General features: G+C 58.2%; 7 protein-coding genes and 1 non-coding gene across 8 annotated transcripts; 5 read left to right on the top strand and 3 right to left on the bottom strand.

Moving 5' to 3' along the window:
• Positions 1-630: 630 nt before the first annotated feature.
• Positions 631-1,749, top strand: VTJ83DRAFT_5392 (uncharacterized protein; the record flags this gene model as incomplete). Its single annotated transcript, XM_071011987.1, has 2 exons — positions 631-789; positions 868-1,749. 2 exons carry the CDS (start codon positions 631-633, stop codon positions 1,747-1,749), a joined length of 1,041 nt encoding a protein of 346 aa, XP_070864767.1.
• Positions 1,750-3,124: 1,375 nt separating this feature from the next.
• VTJ83DRAFT_5391 (uncharacterized protein) lies at positions 3,125-3,382 on the top strand (the record flags this gene model as incomplete). Its single annotated transcript, XM_071011986.1, has 2 exons — positions 3,125-3,150; positions 3,217-3,382. The coding sequence occupies 2 exons, from the start codon at positions 3,125-3,127 to the stop codon at positions 3,380-3,382; spliced, it is 192 nt and encodes a 63-aa protein (XP_070864766.1).
• A 917-nt stretch (positions 3,383-4,299) lies between these two features.
• On the top strand, positions 4,300-8,934 carry VTJ83DRAFT_5390 (uncharacterized protein; the record flags this gene model as incomplete). Its single annotated transcript, XM_071011985.1, has 3 exons — positions 4,300-6,334; positions 6,394-8,807; positions 8,905-8,934. The coding sequence occupies 3 exons, from the start codon at positions 4,300-4,302 to the stop codon at positions 8,932-8,934; spliced, it is 4,479 nt and encodes a 1,492-aa protein (XP_070864765.1).
• Positions 8,935-9,617: 683 nt separating this feature from the next.
• Positions 9,618-10,564, bottom strand: VTJ83DRAFT_5389 (uncharacterized protein; the record flags this gene model as incomplete). The annotated part of the gene is made up of 2 exons (XM_071011983.1): positions 9,618-10,395; positions 10,488-10,564. 2 exons carry the CDS (start codon positions 10,562-10,564, stop codon positions 9,618-9,620), a joined length of 855 nt encoding a protein of 284 aa, XP_070864764.1.
• A 3,525-nt stretch (positions 10,565-14,089) lies between these two features.
• On the bottom strand, positions 14,090-14,421 carry VTJ83DRAFT_5388 (uncharacterized protein; the record flags this gene model as incomplete). The annotated part of the gene is made up of 2 exons (XM_071011982.1): positions 14,090-14,173; positions 14,242-14,421. The coding sequence occupies 2 exons, from the start codon at positions 14,419-14,421 to the stop codon at positions 14,090-14,092; spliced, it is 264 nt and encodes an 87-aa protein (XP_070864763.1).
• Positions 14,422-15,249: 828 nt separating this feature from the next.
• Positions 15,250-16,425, top strand: VTJ83DRAFT_5387 (uncharacterized protein; the record flags this gene model as incomplete). Its single annotated transcript, XM_071011981.1, has 2 exons — positions 15,250-15,576; positions 15,634-16,425. 2 exons carry the CDS (start codon positions 15,250-15,252, stop codon positions 16,423-16,425), a joined length of 1,119 nt encoding a protein of 372 aa, XP_070864762.1.
• A 1,024-nt stretch (positions 16,426-17,449) lies between these two features.
• Positions 17,450-17,532, top strand: VTJ83DRAFT_t135. Its single transcript has one exon. It is a non-coding gene; the product is annotated as a tRNA-Arg (tRNA).
• Positions 17,533-17,886: 354 nt separating this feature from the next.
• VTJ83DRAFT_5386 (uncharacterized protein) lies at positions 17,887-19,773 on the bottom strand (the record flags this gene model as incomplete). The annotated part of the gene is made up of 5 exons (XM_071011980.1): positions 17,887-18,046; positions 18,128-18,303; positions 18,427-18,506; positions 18,572-19,649; positions 19,714-19,773. The coding sequence occupies 5 exons, from the start codon at positions 19,771-19,773 to the stop codon at positions 17,887-17,889; spliced, it is 1,554 nt and encodes a 517-aa protein (XP_070864761.1).
• Positions 19,774-22,776: the final 3,003 nt, after the last annotated feature.

Genomic DNA, 22,776 nt, shown 5'->3' with positions numbered 1-22,776 from the left:
GGAGGGCGGCATTGCCGCGGCTGGCCTGAATGAGGTCAGTGGCGTGGGGGTTGCGATTTCGGGTGCTTCCAGCCCCGCCGCCGCCTCGGACGAGGTGCAGTGGTGATGTGGCGCGAAAGACAAGACACGACTTCACGTGACTCTGGCTTGGCAGGAAATTTGGTCAGGCAGCCCTGCAAGGCGGGCATTGGGCCCTGCCCTGCAATCGCGGGGCTGTGGTGGACGCACGGACCAGGCCAGTTACTCGCCGTCCTTGCGGGACCGAATCGAGCAAGGCGGGAGAGAGGTGAACCAGGGGAAATGCCAACCGCATCCATTCAACCCATCTCCCAGAGAGAAAAAAAAAAGACGTTGGAGGCATACAGAGCTCGCGAACCTCCAGGCGGCCTGTGGGCGCTCTCCTCGACGCTGCAAAATTCCTTTGTTTCCCGTTTGATCATGCTTCTTTCGTAAACAAACCGTCGAGCTGCCACCGTAGACGGCCGAAAAGCACCCGGATCGCCAGGACCTCGCATTTCTGCTTCCCCTCCTTCGACGCAAGCATTCACCACTGCCGACCGCGCCCTCGACTTTCCTCGCGTTTCCCAAGGCCGAGCGCATCGCACTTGTTCCGCCCCCTCGCCGACCAAGATGTCGACCTCATCTGGGACTCCCGAGTCCTGGATCTCGTCCTTCTGCTCCCTACTGGGCCACGAATACTTCGCCGAGGTGTCGGAGGAGTTTATTGAGGATGACTTTAACCTGACGGGCCTGCAAAACCAGGTCGCCATGTACAAGGAGGCGTTAGAAGTACGTCTTCTTTTTTTTTTTCTTATTTTTTCCTTTCGGCGCTTCCCAGCCCCCTGCTAACCCCCCTTCTTCCCCCAGATGATCCTTGACGTTGAACCTGAGGAAGACGAAGAAGACGAAGATGAAGAAGAGGACGAGGACGAGGAGGACGTTTCGGGCGACGTGGGAGACGGGACGACCAGGCGAGAGCGGAGGCATCACAGCCGCGTGGCCAGCGACCTGTCCGTCATCGAGTCTTCGGCTGAAATGCTTTACGGCCTGATCCACCAGCGCTTCATCTGCTCGCGCGCCGGAATCCAGCAGATGGCCGAGAAATACGAGCTGGGTCACTTTGGCGTGTGCCCGCGGACAAACTGCAACCAGGCGCGTACCCTGCCCGTCGGCCTGTCCGACATTCCCGGCGAGGACACGGTCAAGCTGTTCTGCCCGTCGTGCCTCGACGTTTACGTTCCGCCTAACAGCCGCTTCCAAACCGTCGATGGCGCCTTTTTCGGCCGCACCTTTGGTGCCCTCTTCCTGCTCACCTTCCCGGAATACGACCTGTCGCGCTCCGCCGCCGAAGCCGCCGCCAGCCTGGGCCGCGCCGCCGACGAGCAGGGCATGATCAACGGCATGTACGCATGCAACATCGCCCCTGGGCTGGGCCGCGACAAGATCTACGAGCCGCGCATCTACGGATTCCGCGTCTCGGAGCTGTCCCGCTCGGGCCCCCGTATGCAGTGGCTGCGCGACAAGCCCGACGACATGTCGTTGCTCGACGAGGCGCGTCGGTACCACGCCGAGCACGACGACGACGAGGACTCGGACGACGACCATAGCCGCAGCACGCGCTACAGCAGGAGAAGCACCGCGAGGAGGCGACCGGGAGGCGGAGGAGCGCGCCAGCGCCAGATCCAGAGGCAGACCCAGAACGGGAGCCCCATGGCGATCGAGGCGAACGGCGCCGAGTCGGAACTTTAGGAAGGCCCCCTCACCCGCTCGCGGAGGCGGAGGCTTACCTTGGAAGGAACAGCCGCCCGGCGGCGGTTGTCCCGTGGCACGCCGGGTTGACGGAGACATGGACACGAACGGGCACGCCCTCCTCTTCCGCACTCCGGCCTGGACGGCGTGCTCTCTTCCCTTGCTCTCCTCTCCTGTCTCTCCTCTCTGGCATGATCGGCGTTATTTCTTCTCAAGCCCCTTGTTCATTTTCACTCTCCCTACGGTGACGTGACGACAAGCTACGTGGACGGCGTTGGCAAGCGGCGGGGTTCCAGGTTGTTTTGCATGAATCGGGGCGTGTTGAACAGGAGTCCGGCATTCTTGGGATGAACATGGGTGGTAGGCAGGGTCGGCAGAGGAGGAAAGAGGCCCGGGAGAGGGACGAAGAGGACGGGGCGAAGACGGTCAAGACGACAAAAGGCACAGCACCACCGCACCGCTGACAAACGAACCCCGGAGGTGGTTGGCTGTGCTCGGTCTCGGATGAAATGCAATGGATGGATCGATGGATGGATCGATGGATGGATCGATGGATGGATCGATGGATGGACGGATGGGTTCATAGACTTGGGCGGGAGCGTCGATGTTCGGGAGTCAGCATATGTGAGTGTCTGTGTAATACAGGTTCTGCTTTGCAAGCTTCGTAACGTCTTTTGATTGTCGTGTGGTGTCTTGACCTCTCCCTCTCGCTCCCTTGACCAATCTTCATGATGGGTGCCATTGTCGATAGCCCAGGCCGCTCCAGCAGTCTCTGGGGGCATTCTGTCGATAGAAACGCTTTGCTCCTTTCACAGAACTGCCTTGTTTCCTGCGGAGTCCGTATACAGCCTCCAGACCCTCGTTCCGTTCCTTGCATGACGGGAGCCACCGTCCGGACCCTGGATCGCGCGTCGAGCATCGCAAAGCATCAGAAATGATAAATGCCGTTCCCCATCAAGGTCCTGGTGTCACCTCCTGCCAATTTCGGCATTGTCCACCGTCCCCCCAAACCCCGGAGTCGTCGTCTTGGTGGATGGAGAGGCTCCTCCGGAGTGGCTTGATCGGTGGCTCAGTTGCGTACCAAATGGGCAACGCTCGTGGCTGACGCTCTCCACATTCTCCACAATCTGAAATGATGCAGTGGGCCGTTGTGGACCCGGAAGACGGAGACTGACTCCATCTGCATTTCTTGGACACCGGATTCTCGAAGCCGACGGAACAACACCAAGGACGCTGACGGTGATCACAAGCATCGAGGTTTTTGCGGCCGAACGCCATTGCATCCGTTGATTACTCCCATACCTCGCTGGCCTAAGAACCTCGGGGTGGCGCATGTTTTGCTCTCCGTATTTCGCATCCATGGCATGCTCCACGGATGCCGGTTGGAGGACCTGCTGCTCGGTACGTGTACCATCTCGAACTCAGATGTTTGGTCAACAAACCCTCACTAACAACTACCGTACGCAGTACACTACCGCAGCCAGCAAACACTTACTATAATAGTTACACGCCAAACCAGGAGAAAAATTCGACTTCGTTTGTTGAAAGTGGACCCACCGGATTAGACCTTTGTTGTGTCCGGATCGATGCCGGCCGGGACCACCTCGCTTTCGCGTGGTCTTCCGTCCAATGATGATGGTTTCCGCGCCCGCCACCTCGAGTCGCCGGTTTGTTTGTCATCGACGAGCCCCCCTTGCCGATGGGAACGCACCATGCTTCTACATACGATTCCCTCCCCCGGCCGGCAACTCTCCCTGCTTTGGTCGGCCCCGCCGTGAGGACCTGACAAAGGGTTCACCGCCAAGGCCAGGGTGGTTGCCGAAAACCGAACGTCCTTGCAAGGCGGGATAAGCAGATCGACCCAGCCGTAAGTCGACAAGGAAGCGCCCCCTAACAATACAAGCAGCGCCCGCAGGCAGGAGATCTTGACTAGGTGGTATTTTTTTCCGGGCGGTCTGCTTGGCCCAGAGCTTTCGTTTTGCGGGCCCAGTCCCGTCAGCCGTGTCGACCTCTTCACCGTCCATGGAATCCATGAGGCCCATCCGGGGTGGATACATCGCCCCGGCCCCGAAACGCACCATCATACTTCCTGGGTTACGTCGCCCCCTTCGAAGGAGCCGCCAACGAGGCTAGCACGGTGGATTGCTCACATGCCGTGCCAAGATTTCCTGTTTCTAGCTTTGACAATGCATTTATTTCCGGCCATTATCACCGAGATTTTTTTTTTTGTTTTTGTTGTTGTCTCCTTTTATGCATCTCGCCCCTGACTCCTGCTCTTGTTGGAAGCAGTTCCTCCGGCTTACACAAGGGAGCGTCGTAAAAGAGGTTCCCTCCCCTTTTCAGGGACCCTTTTTGTGCTCGTCCTCCCCAGTAGATATTGCTTCCCTGGCTGACAAATCACCCTGTTGACTTGGACGTATCCCGATTCTCACCGTTTTGTCCCCGTCGTGGGACATAGTTGTCGACCCCAGGGGCTCGGGTCACGGTGCGACATCTCACATCGCAGGTTCTTGATAGCATCGCCAGCATACATCAGAAGGAAGCCTCGTCATGGCTTCTCCAGAACCGGCCACCGGGCGCGACCCGGTCAGCAACTCATCTCCTCGGTCCTCCTTGTCGACGCGCACCCCAGAAGACCTACGCCACGAGGCGATTCAGGGGAACCCGAATGGATCAACTCGGCCCACCGGTGTGTCGGTCCAGCAAGCCGAGGCCGACTTTGCTGAGTTGCAGCGCGAGCTGACGCACATGTCGCGCGTCAGCCGACGGAAAAGCCATGTAGGCGGCGAAAAGGACCATGTGGAGGAGGGGCTGCCTTCCTCCGAGGAGGGCTACGAGCAGTTCGACCTCGAGGCTGTCTTGCGTGGCAACCTGGCCGCGGAGAGGGAGGCGGGAATCCGGCCCAAGCACATCGGGGTCTATTGGGACGGCCTGACCGTCAAGGGCGTCGGCGGCCAGACGAACTACGTCAAGACCTTCCCTGATGCCTTTGTCGACTTTTTCGACGTCATTACTCCGATCCGGCGCATGCTGGGGCTGGGCAAGAAGGTCGTCGAGGCCACTCTGCTGGACAACTTCAAGGGCCTTTGCAAGCCTGGCGAGATGGTCCTCGTGCTTGGCAAGCCTGGTTCCGGCTGCACCACCTTCCTGAAGGCCATCGCCAACCAGCGCTACGGCTACACGAGCGTAACGGGCGAGGTGCTCTACGGGCCTTTCACGGCGGAGGAATTCGTCCAGTACCGCGGCGAGGCCCTCTACAACCACGAAGACGATGTCCACCACCCAACCCTCACCGTTGAGCAAACCCTCGGCTTCGCTCTCGACGTCAAGCTCCCGGGCAAGCTTCCCGCCGGAATCACCAAGGAGGAGTTCAAGGAGAAGGTCATCACGATGCTCCTCAAGATGTTCAACATCGAGCACACCCGCAAGACCATCGTGGGCGGCCCGTTCATCCGCGGCGTCTCGGGCGGCGAGCGGAAGCGCGTGTCCATCGCCGAGATGCTCATCAGCAACGCCTGCATCCTCTCCTGGGACAACAGCACCCGCGGTCTCGACGCATCGACGGCCCTCGACTTTGTCAAGTCCCTCCGCGTCCAGACCGACCTGTACAAGACCAGCACGTTTGTGTCGCTCTATCAGGCGTCCGAGAACATCTACAAGCTCTTCGACAAAGTCCTCGTCATCGACGAGGGTCGCCAGGTCTACTTCGGCCCCGCCTCCGAAGCTCGCGCCTACTTCGAAGGGCTTGGCTTCCTCCCGCGTCCCCGTCAGACCACCCCCGACTACGTCACCGGCTGCACGGACGGCTTCGAGCGAGAGTACCAGGAGGGCCGGTCGGCCGAGAATGCTCCCCACAGTCCCGAGACCCTCGAGGCCGCCTTCCGCGAGTCCCGCTTTGCCCGGGAGCTGGATGAGGAGATGGCCCGGTACAAGGCCCAGCTTGCCGACGAGGAAGACAAGTACGAGGATTTCCGCGTCGCCGTGCGCGAGCAGAAGCGCGGCGGCGCGTCCAAGCGGTCTGCCTACTCGGTCGGCTTCCACCAGCAGGTGTGGGCGCTGATGCGCCGGCAGTTCCTGCTCAAGAGGCAGGACGTGCTCGCTCTTGTGCTGTCGCAGCTGCGCAACGTCATCATCGCCATTGTGCTCGGCACGCTCTACCTCAACCTCGGCCACACCTCGGCTAGCGCCTTCAGCAAGGGCGGTCTTCTCTTCATCGCCCTGCTTCATAACGTGTTCAGCGCCTTCTCGGAGCTGGCTGGCACCATGACGGGCCGGACGGTCGTGAACAAGCACCGCGCCTATGCCTTCCACCGGCCCTCGGCGATGTGGATCGCCCAGATCTTTGTCGATCAGCTCTTCTCGGCCATTCAGGTCCTGGTGTTTGCGCTCATCGTCTACTTCATGACCAACCTGGCCCGCGAGGCTGGAGCCTTCTTCACCTTCTACCTGCTCCTGCTTTCCGCCAACCTGGCCATGACGCTGTTCTTCCGGATCCTGGGCTGCATCAGCCCCGACTTTGACTACGCGGCCAAGTTTGCCTGTCTCTTGATCACGCTGATGATCACGACGGCTGGGTACCTCATTCGTAAGTATCGCTCTCGGATTCAAACCGAGGAGGGGTGCTTCGCTAACGAGCCATCGCAGAATACCAATCGCAGCAGGTCTGGCTGCGCTGGATTTACTACATCAACGTCGTTGGGCTTACCTTCAGCGCCCTCATGGAGAACGAGTTCTCGCGGTCCAACATGACGTGCACGGCCGAGTCGCTCATCCCCTCGGGTCCCGGGTACAATAACATCAGCCACCAGGTGTGCACGCTTGCCGGCTCCAACCCCGGAACGCTCTTCATCTCGGGCAACGACTACATCGAGAAGGGCTTCTCGTACACGCCGGGCCAGCTGTGGCGCAACTGGGGCATCGTCGTGGCGCTCATCGTCTTTTTCCTCATTCTAAACGTCGTGTTTGGCGAGGTCATACGCCACGGCATGGGCGGCAACCAGGCCAAGGTGTTCCAGAAGCCGAACGAGGAGCGGGACCGTTTGAACGAGGAGCTGCGCCGCAAGAGGGCCGAGAAGAACTCGCGCGGAAAGGCCGGCAGCAGCCGTAACAGCACCAGCGACCACGACGAATCCGACTCGTCCGACCTCAACATCCGCTCCGAGAGCATCCTGACCTGGGAGAACCTGTGCTACGACGTTCCTGTCCCCGGCGGCACACGGCGCCTGCTTGACCACGTTTTCGGATACGTCAAGCCGGGTCAGCTGACGGCGCTGATGGGCGCGTCGGGCGCGGGCAAGACCACGCTCTTGGACGTGCTCGCGGCGCGCAAGAACATCGGCGTCATCACGGGCGACATTCTCGTCGACGGCGCCCGCCCCGGCAAGGAGTTCCAGCGCGGCACGTCGTACGCCGAGCAGCTGGACGTGCACGACCCGACGCAGACGGTGCGCGAGGCCCTGAGGTTCTCGGCCGATCTCCGCCAGCCCTTTGAGACCCCGCGCGAGGAAAAGTACCAATACGTCGAGGAGATCATCGCGCTGCTCGAGATGGAGTCTTTTGCCGACGCCATCATCGGCTCTCCTGAGGCGGGCCTGACGGTGGAACAACGCAAGCGCGTGACCATCGGCGTCGAACTCGCCGCAAAGCCGGAGCTGCTCCTTTTCTTGGACGAGCCGACGTCGGGTCTCGACAGCCAGAGCGCCTTCAACATTGTCCGCTTCCTCAAGAAGCTCGCCGCCGCGGGCCAGGCGATTCTCTGCACCATCCATCAACCCAACGCCGCCCTCTTCGAGAACTTTGACCGCCTTCTGCTCCTCCAGGCCGGCGGTCGGTGCGTCTACTTTGGCGACATCGGCCGCGACGCATGCGTCCTCCGCGACTACCTCCGCCGCCACGGCGCCGAGCCGAAGGAAACCGACAACGTGGCCGAGTTCATGCTCGAGGCCATCGGCGCCGGCAGCTCCCCGCGCGTGGGCCCGCGAGACTGGGCGGATATCTGGGCCGAGAGCCCCGAGCTCGAGCAAGTCAAGGAGGAGATCGCACGCATGAAGGAGGAGCGCCGTCTCGCCCTGGCGGAGACGACCTCCTCGCAGCTCGGCGCCAAGAAGAAGCTCGAGAAGGAGTACGCCTCCCCGTGGTGGCATCAGCTGCTCATCGTCACGCGCCGCGCCAACCTCGCCCACTGGCGGACTCCCAACTACCTGTTCACCCGCCTCTTCAACCACTTCGTCATCGCCCTTCTCACCGGCCTGACCTACCTGAAGCTCGACCACTCGCGCCAGTCCCTCCAGTACACCGTGTTCGTCATGTTCCAGGTCACCGTCCTCCCGGCCCTCATCATCAGCCAGATCGAGGTCATGTACCACATCAAGCGCGCCCTGTTCTTCCGCGAGCAGTCGTCCAAGATGTACAGCTCCTTCGTCTTCTCGGCGTCCCTGCTGGTGGCGGAGCTGCCCTACAGCGTCCTGTGCGCCATCACCTTCTTCTTCCCGCTCTACTACCTGCCCGGCCTCGCCCCCGAGCCGTCGCGCGCGGGCTACCAGTTCTTCATGGTCCTCATCACCGAGGTCTTCTCGGTCACGCTGGGCCAGGCCCTGTCCGCGCTCACCCCGTCGCTCTTCATCTCGTCGCAGTTCGACCCCTTCATCTTCGTCACCTTCTCCCTCTTTTGCGGCGTCACCATCCCGGCCCCCCTGATGCCCAAGGGCTACCGCGTCTGGCTGTACGAGCTGAACCCCTTCACCCGGCTGATCGGCGGCATGGTGGTGACCGCGCTGCACGGTTTCAAGGTGGACTGCTCGCAGGAGGAGCTGAGCGTCTTCACGCCGCCCCAGGGCGAGTCGTGCGCCCAGTACATGGGGCCCTTCTTCGAGCGCGGCGGGCCGGGGTACTTGGTCGACAACGGCAACGCCACCATCGGCGGCAACTGCGAGTACTGCGCGTACAGTGTCGGCGATGAGTTCTATCGGCCGTTGGGGTGGAGCTTTGATCAGAGGTGGAGGGATTTGGGGATTTACGTGGCCTTCATCGCGAGCAACATGGCGATCCTGTTTACTGCGGTATGTTTATTCTCCCCCGAAGAAGAGATTTCCCTTCTTGCCCGGGGAACGCGTGGTAGGCCTAATGCTTGATGCTGACTGATGTTTCTCCTCGCAGAGCCGGTTCCTCAACTACAACAAGCGGTAGACGGCCGCGGTCATGTTCTGCTCAGCATCCTATAGACGAGCGTCTGGTGAGGCGTGCATGAGCAGCAACAACAACAAAACAAAAGCATATATGATTGGCTGATTGGATCGGCCAGCATCATGGGTGCCTAGAGAGGCGGGAGAGGTACGGGATCTGTAGTCCTTGTAATCAATCTGAGCAGTTCGTAAGGTGGATAGTACATATAATGCAAGCCTTGTATATATCGCAAGTGGGAGGCCTTTCCTATAAGACGCGCTGCGGGACGGAACACAGACCTTGGGAGAGAGCGCGTGAATAATATTAGAGCATTGACTCGCAAGTTTTCATGATGGAAGCAAGTCTACCTCCGTCTATTCTTCACTCCAATTAAGCGACACAGCTGGCAATCTTGGCAACCACATGAAAAGAGCTCGTTTGTCTGGCATCGAAGGGGGTCAAGTACTGTGTAGAGTGCATTACCATGCTAGGTACTCAACGCATACGGACGCGCAAAGCCATTCCCACCATGTACCGATTTCAACAAAAGCAATAGGAGCCATAGCGAAACAGAGCTGCTGAATCAATGCAAAGGAAACCCCAACCTCCGTGACAATCACCGTCCCCTCCCCCCCTCTCTAACCCCCCCCTCGTTTCGAACGCATCATTCGTCCCGTTCCTCTTTCGCACCCTCCCCGTTCACCGTCCTAGGAAGAAGCAGCCGGCTTTTCCTTGGCCTCCGCCGCGGGGACAGCCTCGGCCGGCCCCGCAACAGACTCGCCCTCCTTCTTGGCCTCCTGTCCCTGGGCCTGGCCCACCCCAAACTTGCCGAGCACCTTGTCCAACCCCACCTTGTCCAGCCCCAGGCCCTTCACCAGGTCGCCCCCCGTCTCCTCCTTCTTGAGCTCCGCCAGGCGCCTAGCCTCATTGTGGATGTCCTGCACCTGCCTCTGCTTGGCCGTGTAGAACTCGACAATCTTCTTGCCCGTCGGCGTGTCCCTGGCCTTTTCAAAGTACGACCCCAAGCCCGTCAGCAGGGTGCCCGCCTTGCGGGTCAGGCCGTAGCTCTCGTCGGCCGACCTGGCGCGCTCGGTCGCGTGCGTGCGCTCGTCGAGCTTGCGGATGGTGGCCACGAAGCGGGCGGACAGGCCGTGCTGCTCGTCGAGGGCGAGGGCGGTTTGGAGGCCCTGCTCCGCGACGAGGTAGCCGTGCGCGAGGACCTCGGCGAGGATGCGCGAGGGGGGCTTGTCCTCCTGGGAGAGGACGGGGGAGCCGCTGCGGTCGGCCGCGGGTTCGGCCGCGGTGGAATCCTGCGGAGGCGAGGTCGTGGAGAGGTCGCCTTCCGCCTCGACCGAGATTTCGTTGCCGCCGAGGTTGGTGTGGTTGAGGAGGAGGGCGGTGCGGGCGGCGGTGTCCTTCTCAAAGACCACGGTGGCGGACTTGGTGGAGGCTTCTTGGGTGATGTTAATGGAGGTGATCTTGCCGCTGGGGAAGGAAGACGAGGAGGTTAGCGAGAGGCTCCCGAGCGAGGGAGGGGCAGCTGGGCCAAGCGGGAACTGCGTGGCATCGTAACATACCAGAAGCTGAAGAAATCCCTAATCTCGCTATCGGAGGTCTGCCCTCCGATATTCTTGACGTAGACGGTGGTGGCCATGGCGTCGATGTGTGGTGATGTTGTCGTGGTGTTGTGGTTGTTCAAAAGTGCTGAGAAGCGGGAAATGCGGGGTCGGGGTTGGGTGTTTCGGGAGAGAAGCGGGAGCTGAACCCAAGCGACTGTGCGACGAGTTGAGTGTTGTATTGTGGTGGAGATGACAAGATTTGGGACCGAAGCTGATGTTTTAAAGGAAGCAAGATCTGGGAAAAAAAAGAAGGAAAAAAAAGAAATGAGCCACGTCCTTTCTCTTGCCTCGAACAGGCGACTTTCATACGCAAGCAGGGACGCGTGTTCGTGTCCAAGGAGAAAGCAGTCGTCGAACTGGAGGGGCGTTATGTCGTCATCGCCTGATGGCGGAGCCCAGTGTGTGGCTGCCTCTCAGCGCATGTGAAGGTGGGGGCCCCGTTTGTGGCTGAGCAGGGGCTGCGGCGATCCCTGTGACGACGGCGGCGAACCCGGCCGGCGCGGCGTTGAAATTAGACTCTTACACTACCTCAACGTCCCTCCATGCAACAAAGTCTGTTGTGAGGGCGCCCAGGAGGGCCGGGGTAGCCAAGCACCGGAGAGGAGAACGAGCAGATTGCTGGTATAGACAGCAGTTTGAATTTCCGCCGTGGCGGAGACGATCTTCCCGAGGCGAGGCCGGGCGTGGTGCCAATGAGGTTCTGGGTATTGTTGCGCAGCGAACCTGAGACATCTCCGTCTTCTGCACGCTATCGTTAGGTCCTATAGTCCTGCAGATGATATTCTTGGAGGTCCTTGACACGTTTGAGGTTTACGAATGGCGGATGATCACGGTCCACGGTAACAGCATGTGAAGTGGTGGTTCAGATGCCTATCCTCATCGGATGGCCAAGGGATTCTTGGTCCATGCATGGCATCAGTTCGGCCTGGCGTCAGCGTTGACACCGTTGCTTTTCCACAAAGAGTATCCCAGGTCTGCGGTAAGCCAAGGAACCTCGAGCCCACTTCTAGAGAGCTGTTGGCGAAGTCCGGCATGCGGTCAAGCAGAGCAAAGGCGAACTAGGTGGTTTGGGAGAGATGGGCCAGAAACCATCAAACGTGCCAGAAGATGGACTCAGCTGGGAATCAAGTCTTTTGAAAATCTCCACGGCGGCTTGAGGTTGCGTGTGTAGGTGTGCGTAATTATGTGTTCTAGGATGCACCACCAGGTATACAATGAACCACGCCGGATTTTGGGGGTTTTATCCCCTGTGCCTGGTCCCTTGTCGCCGTCGTGTTACTCCTGGATCTCCTCTCCTTTTCTTCCCCTCCTGATACTGCTTTCCATTCTGTTGCTCCGTCTCAGGTTTCACCTCGGGATAACGCAACAGAGGATCATGAAGTCCCTGTTTTTGACAGCTGCTGGGGTTAGGACCTTGGCTAACGATATAGCTCTGACGTTGAGGTTTTAGCTTCAAGCTTCGCTGAGGACATGCTGCGACGCCCCAGCATGAGGTCCATCCATACACTGTTCTTAGCACGACGTGGCAAGTCTCCCACTGCTTCGCGCAGCATCTATAAACACCTCGACTTTCAGTCGACACAGTGGTTTCTCATATTATGCCATTGCTCTCACCACCTACCAGATGTTCTGGAACATGACCAATTGCTCACAAACACCATGTTGATCCGCAACATCGACGTCCTCCTGCTAATAGCAGAACACCTCGATGCAAAATCGCGGAGCAGCCTCATGCTCACCTGCCGCGACAGCTATCGAGCAATCAAGGCCAATGAGAAATCCATCGCCAAGGGGTGGATCGATCACTGGATTCCGAACCCTTCTCTACTCTTTCCACACGGTGCCATCCTTTCGTCAACGCTCCGCAACGACCTCACGCGGGGTCCGTATCGCGCCGTTTTGCAAGGCTTGAGCTTTCCGGGCATCACCGAGTTCGACTCAAGGAGGCGGCGGATCGAGGCCTTTTTTGAACAACCGGAGCCAAACTCCCCTAGCGGCCTTGGATGCCTTCGCATTGCGCTACGCGAGGTAACGTTTTTCCGCCGCCTATCTCCCCAGCAGATCGCACGCCTGGTGGAAGGGCTGAAGGACGCCTGCTGGATGGCCGACAGGCTGGCCGATTGCGAGGCCGAGGCCACCATCGAAAACAACATGCCATTCAACCGCGGATGTACGCGATTGCGAGTCAAGGTTCACGCTGCCAGACGTGACGTCCTCCTAAACGAGCTCTCCCCCATCCAGCTCGCTCTGCTCGTGCTCCTGGGCGAGCTCATGGCTACGGTCCCCCGCCGCCCGCCGCTCAGTCTCAAGCGCTTCCGCCGTTTGGCAAACGTTGCCAAAAACATTGAAGTCCTCCTGCGTCATGGCACGGTGGCGCTGTACGCCTTGGCGTGCGATGCTAGCCTGGGCTGTCTAGAGAAGATGACAGATGCGGGCCGTAATCAAGCTTTTGTCGCGCACAGGCGCATGAAGATGTACTACGCCATCCAGACCCACACTATGGGTTCTGTCCTCTACATGGAGGAGGGCAAGACGGGCGAGGCTAGCGTGCACGAAACGTTGTTTAGAACCCTATGGAGGGCTTTGGGGGGGTCCGATGACATCAAAAAGGAACGACGCGTGTGGACCAGGAGCATCTGCACGAGGTTGAAGGAACTCCGGCGGTCCATCATCCTGGGCTGGCTGCAGAAGTGATCTGGCGATGGTTTCTGTACGAGGCTCTCCATACTTTAGATTGTAAGAGAATTTCTATTCAAAGACTGCATGCGTTCATTCTCATGATCACTTGCTACTACGCTTCCCACTGCAGCGCAGGCTGCGAAGAGGAGGTCCACGGTCGAAGAAGAACGATAGGTATGGAGTTCTCTTGTGGAAGCAACCTACTGAGTCCGGAAATAATTTGTTGTTTATATCTCCATTCCTTTTCTTTGTTCTCTTTTTTACTTTATTTTTGACCTAGTCAAACCGCGCTTTTTGTTGTGTAAACGGCGCGTTGTCTTCCCAGCACGTTCCTTTAACCGGTGACACCTGACGACCGGCCTCCTCCTTCCACCCTCCCTCTTCGCCGTCTTATTTATCGCCAGTCTTTCAACCTTAAGAAAAGGAAGAAGAAGGAGGAAAGTTAGAGGAAGAGCCGAGTCCTAGAGATGTCTTGATCATTGAATGGCTTGCACATTCATACAAGTGTCAATGTGTTGTACTGTACCATGTTCCCTGGCGCGGGGGGCTGGGTGCCATGACGAAAGCGCCATGGGACCTGTTCGTAGAGTACCGTGCTTTGATCTACAATGTAGAGGCTGTCTGTCATGAAGACGGACGTCTTCTGGATATACCTCACGGAGCATTGAGGTCTAGACTCCTTGACAACGGCACTGCAGCATCGTAGGGAGATATCGACTCCGCAATAGACTCAGAGAAGCCATGACTAAATGATACTATTTCAGACCACTCACCGCCGTGTCATCCTGGAGACCGAGCACACAGGGTTTCAATCTCACGTCAATCCTCCAACAAACTGGTTCACCAACATGGCACTGGATCAAAAGTCCAAAGCAAGCCGCTCAATCGCGGGGCGGGACCGGGCCCTTGACAAACTTTCTCTCCACCTCGTCCTCCAGAGGACCGCGCGGATTGGATTCCAGCTGCTGTCATGTAGAGCCAGTGTCAGCAGATTTCGTGTTGAAAACGCCTCAAAACTATGTCAAAAACCTACCTTGATGTACTTCTTGTTGATCTCATCCAGCTGCGAAGCATCGTCGAGGCCGCGACCCGATCCAGGCGGATCGTGCAGCTGCTTGCCCGTCTGGTTCTCGGGCTTGGGAGACTGACCACCGGGGTCCCTGTCAGACATAGCGACCCTTTCAGCCACACTGAGTGAGTGCTGTGACGGCATGTGTGCGTTCTAGGACAAGATTTTAGCGAAGAGGTTAGCTGTGGTTTCGGAGGGTAGGGCGGGTAAGACGAACGGGTTGACCAGACCGTTCGAGGAGTAATAGAGAATCCCACGAGTCTTTCTCGGTTTCTGGACAGGAAACTTGGCCAGCTTAAGCTAAGATTCTAGTGGCAACGGGGTGCTCGACACGGCCTTATGTGGGATGAAGAAGTGTTGAATGGCATCTTGCTGATGGCGTAGAGGTTGTCAAGCAGTTTGGTTTGATCCATGACATCATGCCTCCCATCAGGGCCATAGACGCACGGCATGGCATCCTATGGCATGTCTTGGCATCTCCACCCTGATGCTGCAGCTCCCCCCCCCCCGGTTCGTTTGTCTGACAGACCCACTCTCGCACCTCAGTCTTGGCATCGGTAACACCGTAAAGGTCCACGGGTCCATACTGCGTAGTTACCTGCTGTGTACTAGTAGCCTTTAACGGTCAGGCTCAAGTGGGGCTTCCTCCTCCTCTCCACTGTTCTGCAACACCGCCAACCGATTCCTGTCCCCGTTCTGCCCGTGGGCGGGCCGCATAAATGACCTTTCGTCTTACCTTGTTCCTCTGTCCCCTCTCTCGGCCTGTGTTGTTTACCTCACCCGCGTGCTGAATCGACTCTCGTTTTATGCCAGCACTGCTTACAAGCACCTCGCTGAATCCATTCGACCCATATTCACTCATCCGGAGATCGCCTTGTCAGCCTCGGTTCTCGAAGCTCCCTGCCCGCCCAGAGAAGAAGCGCCTCTCATCCACCCACCAGCCTCTGTCCAGGAAATCGTTGCGAAACCGCCATGCCCGAGCTCAACCCAATCCCTCCATCTCCCCGCAACCCCCAGGCACCCATACGCCGGCCATCTTCTCAGCAGATGCGGCAGTCCGGCCCCGCCTCGCCTTCGCTCAACATTCTTCCGTCGAACCAGAGCACCGTCAATGGCACCGTCTCGCCTGCCTTGCCCTCGCCGAGCATCCCGGCAACTTCTTCCCTCGGGAGCCTTCCCCTGTCATCAACAACCGGAGACAACACGGGCGTGGGCCCGGGTCCTGGGCCGCTGCGCCATCCCCGTCCCCTGACAGCTGCCGACCTCCATCTGCAGCTCGAAAGGGAACAAGAGGCAGTGGTACGTAGGATCCAAGTTCTCGACTCCTCCAGACGACCTCAGCTGACTCTTGCCTAGGTGAACCGCCTAACCCGCGAGCTCCAAATGCTCCGCGCCGCGCACAACGCCTCGGTCGTCTCCAACGCCTCCTCCACCTCCGCCAGCGCCTCGGGTACCGAGCCCGGCCCACCAGCCGACCCAACAGCCCACACGCACACGGCCCCGCGTCACCACCGCACTTCCTCCAACGCCAGCGCCCGAAGCTTCACCCTCTCTTCCGCGTCCTTGGTCGGCATTTCGTCGCCCGCGCCCATCCGCCCTGCCCCTATCCCACCACACCAACAACAGCCCCACCCCTACACCTCCGGAGCAGCCGCCATGTCCATAAGCAGGCAGAACAGCACCGCCTCCCGCCACAGCCGGACCGGCTCCCCCTCCCCCGCCCCCAGCGGCGCGCGCGTTTCGCTGTCGGGCAGCTACCGCGAAGGCGCCCACCCGGCCCTCGCGCGGTCGTACTGGGGCAGCACCAGCGGCGCGGCCCCCACCCCTGCGACGGGGGCAAGCGCCGACCCGATTTCGCCGGCCATCCTGCCGGGCACGTCGCGGTACGAGGAGACGGCGCGCCGGCGGGCCGAGCTGGAGGAGGTGAGGAGGGAGAACGAGGCCTTGCGGCGGCGGATCAGGGAGCTGGAGCAGATGGTGAGGGAGGCGGCGGAGGCGAAGAAGCGCGGCGAGGGTGCCAATGCTAGCAGCACCAGCGCCGGCGCGGCGGAGAGCCGAGGCGAGGCTGCCAAGGAGGGTGCGGATGGGGAGGGAGAGGACGTGGGGGGTGCCGGCGCGGGGAGGGGACGTGGGAGGGTGAGGGAATGAGGAAGCGCGGCGCCGTTTGAGTCCACCCTACAAAGGTTGGAGGCGGGTTTTCTTTTTCTTGTTCTTTTTCCTGAGGTGCTCCCTTGACTCGATGGGCGACACATGGGCTTCCCCTCCGATGCATTCCCTTTTCCGTTCTGGCATCTTCATCTCAGGGCTCTCCTGGTCACATTCATTGTTGGCTTATTGTTGTTGTTTCTCGGGCGTCTGAGTAAACAGCCGAACTTTTGTCTTGTGGTGTTCTACGGTATCTGGTATCTGGTACTGCAGAAAGGGCGCAATATCGGGTTTACGGCGTTCATGCGTTGTCTGGAGTGAAGGGTAAGGTAGGGCAATGCGGGTTAAGTAGTTATTCAGATCGATCAACAGCAGAATTAGATAGTCTCTGTCTGTCCTATTGTGACAGCAAAAACGGATCCGCTGATGCTGCCATCAGCTAGTGCACCATATATACCTGCTACTGCAACACACCCCCCAGACCGAGGCGATTAGTCGAGGTCTGAGTTCCCTGGTGCACTTATTTATCCTGACTTGGAGTTAGAGGAAATTTCATCTCTATCCTCCATCGCACCCCCGAGGGGTGCCCGGGTGTTTATTTATCAGACGCCACCCTAAAAACGTCCTTTGTGTCAGGTGTGCAAACACAGGTTTCGAACTCAGAGCCTTCTCATTGTATGTGACTTTTACAGTGCAGGTAGCACTAGTTATCAACATACCGCTGCGTAAACAGAAGAGAACCGGGCTCATAACTGTGACAGCAAAAACGGATCCGCTGATGCTGCCATCAGCTAGTGCACCATATATACCTGCTACTGCAACACCTATTTACATGCTGAGAAAATCCATCGTCTTTTTTGCTCGATACACCGGTGCCCGCGTGTTTACTTTTTGCATTTTGAGAGTGACCGTCACGGCAGCATTGGTGATGGTTGGGGGTGGCTTCAGGAGGGTTCTTTCAGAGGGTTCAGGGTTTTGCGGGGGCTCTGCTTCATCATCTCACGATTGGAAAAGCATCCAATCAGACGGCCGGATGGCGCAATGGTAGCGCGTTACTTTCCGGTCTCCTCTGGCTGGTAAAGGTTCTGGGTTCGAGTCCCAGTCTGGTCGTTTCCTTTTGCTTCTCCCATCTCTCCTCGGAGGAGCACGCACCTTTTTTGTAGTAGGCTGGGTCTTTTTTTGTTTTCCGAGAAATTATCAGGCTGGTCTCCAACGGGTGCTAGCGTTTCTGTCTAGGGGCCGGAGCGTGACGTATGCTGCTGAGAGTATCGTCCGAGAAGTGCTTAATTCAACTGATGGTTGCTGCTCACTACAAATTGGGTATCCGATTTCCTGTTTCCTGTCCATGGGGAACCGCTCAAGTACCATCTTGCTCCTTGCTTTCAACCTCTTCCAACCTCATCGACCATGTCTGTCCACGGGAGGGGGGCGTCCCTCCTTTCCCGCCCCCGAGCCAGCCCTCCCTCACCCCCTGACCGCACGCGTGAGCTTGACGTTCAGCGCGCCCTTCTCCCACACAACGAAAATCTTCTGCTTATTCCAGTCTCTGCTCTCGGGAAGCAGCTCCAAGTCAAAGTGCCAGAGCACCTTTGCGAGAATGAGCCGCATCTCAGCGTAGGCAAGGCTGTCGTTGAACGTGCCGTTAGTGCATCCGCAAGTCGTGGGATCTGTAACGAAGGATGGCCTGGGATGCAGCTCGACGTACTTTTTTCCAAGGCAGTTTCTTGGCCCGACGGAGAACGGCTGCGACACCGCACGGTTGTCATTTTCGTAGGCCGCGTCTCGCTCATCGGCAATCCAGCGCTCCGGGACAAACTCATCGGGGTTGTGGAAATTGAACTCGCTCTGACAGGCTGCCCAATGCGGCACGCCCACGGTTGTCTAAGAAGATTTGGCTGTGAGTAAGATGCTAGGATATCTGGTTGTTTGCTGCCAGATGCTGATGATGCAAGATAATACCGCTAATCAGGTATCCAACAAAGAAAAGCACTGTCGGGAACTTACACCCCCAGATATCCAGTAGTTGTCGATGACTTCCCCGGCTCCCGTCACAGTCCGTGGAAGGGCGCCAGGAATGGGAGGGTCTGGTCCCAGCGAGCCATTTGTCAATCCAGCCATCTCTAGCAGTAGGCCTTGAGCGAGAACTTACACATGCGAAGCGCTTCTTTTAGGACAGCGTTCAAGTATTTGAGCTGACCTAGGGCGGTCACTGTGATATCCGCCTCGGTCGCAAACGCGCCGCGGATCTCGCGCACCAGCCGGCCGTGCTTGTCCGGGTGCGTCAGCAGGTGGAACGTCGCGCCGCTCAAGAGGGTCGCCGTCGTCTCGCTGCCGGCGATGATGAGGATGTTTGCGTTCTCGACAATCTCGCCGGGCGTCAGCGTTGGCCCGTCGCTGGGCTTCCCGTCTTCTCCGTCCGTGTTGTGCCTCAGAATGTACGACATGAAATCCTCCCTGCCCATGCTGCCGCTCTCGACGCGCTTCATGGCGGCCGCGCGGCTGCGCTCCAGGTGCTCCAGCCGGCTGGCGAGCCAGCGCTTGGGCACCAGCGACCACACCAAGGCGTTGAGGAGCGGGTGCCGTCGCAGCGTCTCGTCCACGGTAATCAGCCGAATGTCGTCAAAGATCGTGGCCACCCAGGGATGGTAGCCGCCGCTGTCAAGGCAGCCAAACTGCGCGCCAAAGGACAGGTCGCCGACCATGTCGAAGGTTGTGAAGTTATACCACCTTGCAAGATCCACAACTGCGTTGGACCCGCCAAGCTTGGCCCGCTCGCCGAGCCGTGAGATGAGCTTGTCCACGTAGTGGCGCATGATGGATTCTTGCCCGAGCAGGGCCTTCTCGGAAAATGCGTGAGCAAGAACCCGGCGGTGGCGCCGGTGGTCCTCATCGTTGGTCAGGACAATGTTCGGATCGCCCGTTAAGGGGGGCCGGTAGCCCTTGGGATCTTTGGGGAAGGCGGCGATGTGGGCGGAGGCGCCGATCCGGTGGCCGTATATGGTTCTCCAGGCATTCGCTGTGGTGAACGATACATCGTTTGGCGTGTAGCGGACTACGGGACCGTACTGATCGTGGAGTTGCCGATGACGATATGGCCACTCGCCGCGCAGGAGGTAGTAGAGGTATGGGAGATCGGTGAAGGCGTAAAGCTTGGGGCCGGGGATTCGGGAGAGGGGGTGGAAGAATGCGAGGTACACTCCCCGGATGAGCACATAGAGGAAGAGGATCTTGGGGTATAATTAAGTGAGTGACTTAATAGTGGAACCAAGACGGCCAGAGGTAGTTGCTTACCCCTCCAAGTACTGCCGCCGACCCCTTGACGAAAGGGATTGCGGTGTAGTTTTCGAACATGGCCTGTGGAAAGGTCTGGCCGGCGGGTACAAAACGGACGCTGATCGCTTTCTGATATTCGTCAGAGGATGGAGAGCAACGGGGTCGAATGTGTAGTCTTTGTGAGGGAACAACTGACTATTGGATTTCTATCTGCCTCTAATAGACACGTACGCCCAGTCCCGCCCAAATAAGGATCTCTTGTTCAACCGCAACCTATCAATGATCTAGCTGCAAGCCAGCGAGTTGAAGGGGACTTTGCTCTCTCTTGGTGATCGTGGAGTGCTCACATCAGTGTTATTGACAGCCTCGTGGCAGAGTTCATGAGCTACTGGGACGGCATCCTCTTCACCGAGCATAGGGAGCCAAAGGGGGCGAACGGAGAATGGTGCGGAGGGGGATGAGCAGCTTTCGAGCATCGTAGCCGCTTCTTATACACGTACGCCTGTACATAACACTCCCCAACTATCTCTTCCTCAGACAGACACAGCTTAGCGTCCGTCTAGAAGCCCACAGGTGACGTGCGGAGCCTTGCTCTCGCGGTGGGGGAGGGGGGTTTCTTCGCAGCGTCATTGGCAGTCTTTTGGCAGCATTCAAGCATTCATCAACGACTGGATCGGCGTCCTGTCCGCCGCGGTCTGCCGTTGGACGCCACACAAAAACGCCTCGCCTCATCTGGGGCTGGTGATGACTTACGTGCCCGTTGGGGGGGCACACCACGCCATGCAGCCACATGCGAGACTAGAGACTCATGAACCCATCTGCACGAAGCGACTGCATATGACTATCGATTTCCAAAGCCGGGAACCAATAGGGCAGAGACTTGGACTGGACTCGCCATGGTGACGAACACGTGCTGGGATCTTCACGTCAGTCCGTCTCCGCATCGTGCGGTGGTTGCCACGTACGGAATGGTCAGGGTAGTGATGATCACGATGGATCGTGTGCGAGAGAATGAACACGCTCGTGATGAAGTCTTTGCCCCAGATTAGGAAAGGATATGTTGCCCGTCCTCAGCGCCCATCAGGGGGGCAGGGTCCCATCATGCTTCGGTATGCATCCTGGCTCTGAAAAGAATTGGATATGAACCAGAGGCAGCAAATTCAAAGCTTGAGATGGTCGGCCCAACGATGAATTTCCTTTCCTGAAGCATGGGCCGCAGCGGTTGGTCGGCGATGCGATAACTGAGTTAATTTATCCTCTCTCTCCCCATTCCCAGCAGGCGAAGCTAGCTGCAGTCCCGGGCGGGCAGGGGTTTGGAATTCTTCCGGCCCATCACACGCCAACATGCTTGCATGCGAGGAGCCAACAAGGACTCGACTCAGCATGCCGTTGGTAGCTGGTCGAGGATGGCACCTAGTCCTGTTGCGTTGGCCTGCAGCACCTAATTAGCGGGTGCGCTCAAGTAGGCAACACTCTGAGACAGAAGTTGGATTGGTGATTTCTCTGGCATGTTGGCAGCTATCGATGCTGGTTACGGAATCACTGTCGACCTACCCTATCTGGCGGCTTGCATTTTGGCTTATGCCCAATGCCGGGGCTGAGCCTTGGGCCTACGTATACTGTGCACGCTGTCGGTGGGTGATACCTAGGCTTGTGTTGTTCGGGCCATGCCAACAGGCAGATAGATATTATCTCATTCGTTTCATTCCCAGAACAACACACCAATCCGGCCCCCTTTCGTAGGTATACAGTGCAGCATGGGAACTGTGTTATTCTCTCCCATACCTCTCAACAAAGCGCCCTCCGGCGGTCTCAAGGTATCCCCCTCATAGATGGAAATTGCTATGAGCTGAGTCTTCCGCGTCAATCGCTGTCTCGGTAGGAAGTGAGGGAAGCCCGGAAACATGACAGCACATCAAATCCTGCCGGCAAAATACGACTCGCCAGTTTGGCCATGATAGTTATTCGGTCTCACGGCCAACCGGCTCGTAGACTTGCAACAAGTGCATAGTACACCGTGCCATCTCCTGCGTCCTCGCTGAGGAACGAGCCGCCTTGGGTTCTCGTCGCTGACGGGATACGCCGTGCGAAGACGGTAGCTTGGGCGAGTGAGATATAGGACCGGTGCGCTGCGGCGGTCAGTGTTGCAGAAGGGCGGTCTTGTAAAAAGGATAGCGTTGTTTCTCAACCAAGGCATTTCCATTCTGTGTCTAGGTACCTGCCTAATAGTGCTTGGAAAGCATCACAACATCAGCATGACCTCCCACAGCAACAGCAGCGGGAGCATCAACAACAACAGCAACAAGATCCTTTTGTGGACTGCCGACAAGAGGGCATGGCATGCTTGCGGACTGAATTCAAGCATTCAGCGGCGGCATCATAAAGAACTCTGTTAGTTCTTGGGCCCCGCGTTCCTATCGCCGATGACACGTTCCTGCAACCGAAACGGACAGCACACTTTGTGCAAAGAGACTTTGGTGTGACTTTGAGGTGTGATCACGGTTGGTCGAATGGGCTGAAGTTGTTTCTTCATCTTGGTCATGTTGCTCGATGCTTCGAGCCCACCTGCCAGCGAGCCGGGCCGGTAATAAGCCCGGGGCTGGGCCAGGTGAGCCTTGGTTCCAACCCACACAATCGATGTCCTTGCTCTTGAGTTCATCAATAACATAGTTACTACACCGCCGCCTTTGTCTGGTCGTTAGCCTGGTTATTACCTAGGTATCAAGGTAGGTACCTAGGTAGGCAGCCTGCGACAGATGCCTGGACTTTGAACGCCGCCCCCGCTTCCCTTTCACATTATTTGAACTTCCATATCATGGGCTTCTTGTCACACAAGCAGAGGAGAACCTGAGAAAGGACAAGAGAGGCTAGAAGGAGAGGGAAGCAGCAAGGAAAGGGGCCCATCTCCCCATGGGATGGACCTAACCTCCTTGGGACCTGCCCCGTGGGACTTGGGTAAGGCCACTAATAATACGTTCAGGAATGGACTCGAGACCAGGCCATGCCGACGTCTGCTTTGACAGAGAATTAGGAGACAGTCGGGCTCTAGTGTATGTCGAAACGTCTTAATCCTGTTTCGAC

This window comes from Remersonia thermophila, chromosome 5 (genome assembly GCF_042764415.1).
Source record: "Remersonia thermophila strain ATCC 22073 chromosome 5, whole genome shotgun sequence".
NCBI classification, from domain to species: domain Eukaryota; kingdom Fungi; phylum Ascomycota; class Sordariomycetes; order Sordariales; family Chaetomiaceae; genus Remersonia; species Remersonia thermophila.
This window is presented reverse-complemented; position numbering and strand designations above follow the sequence as displayed.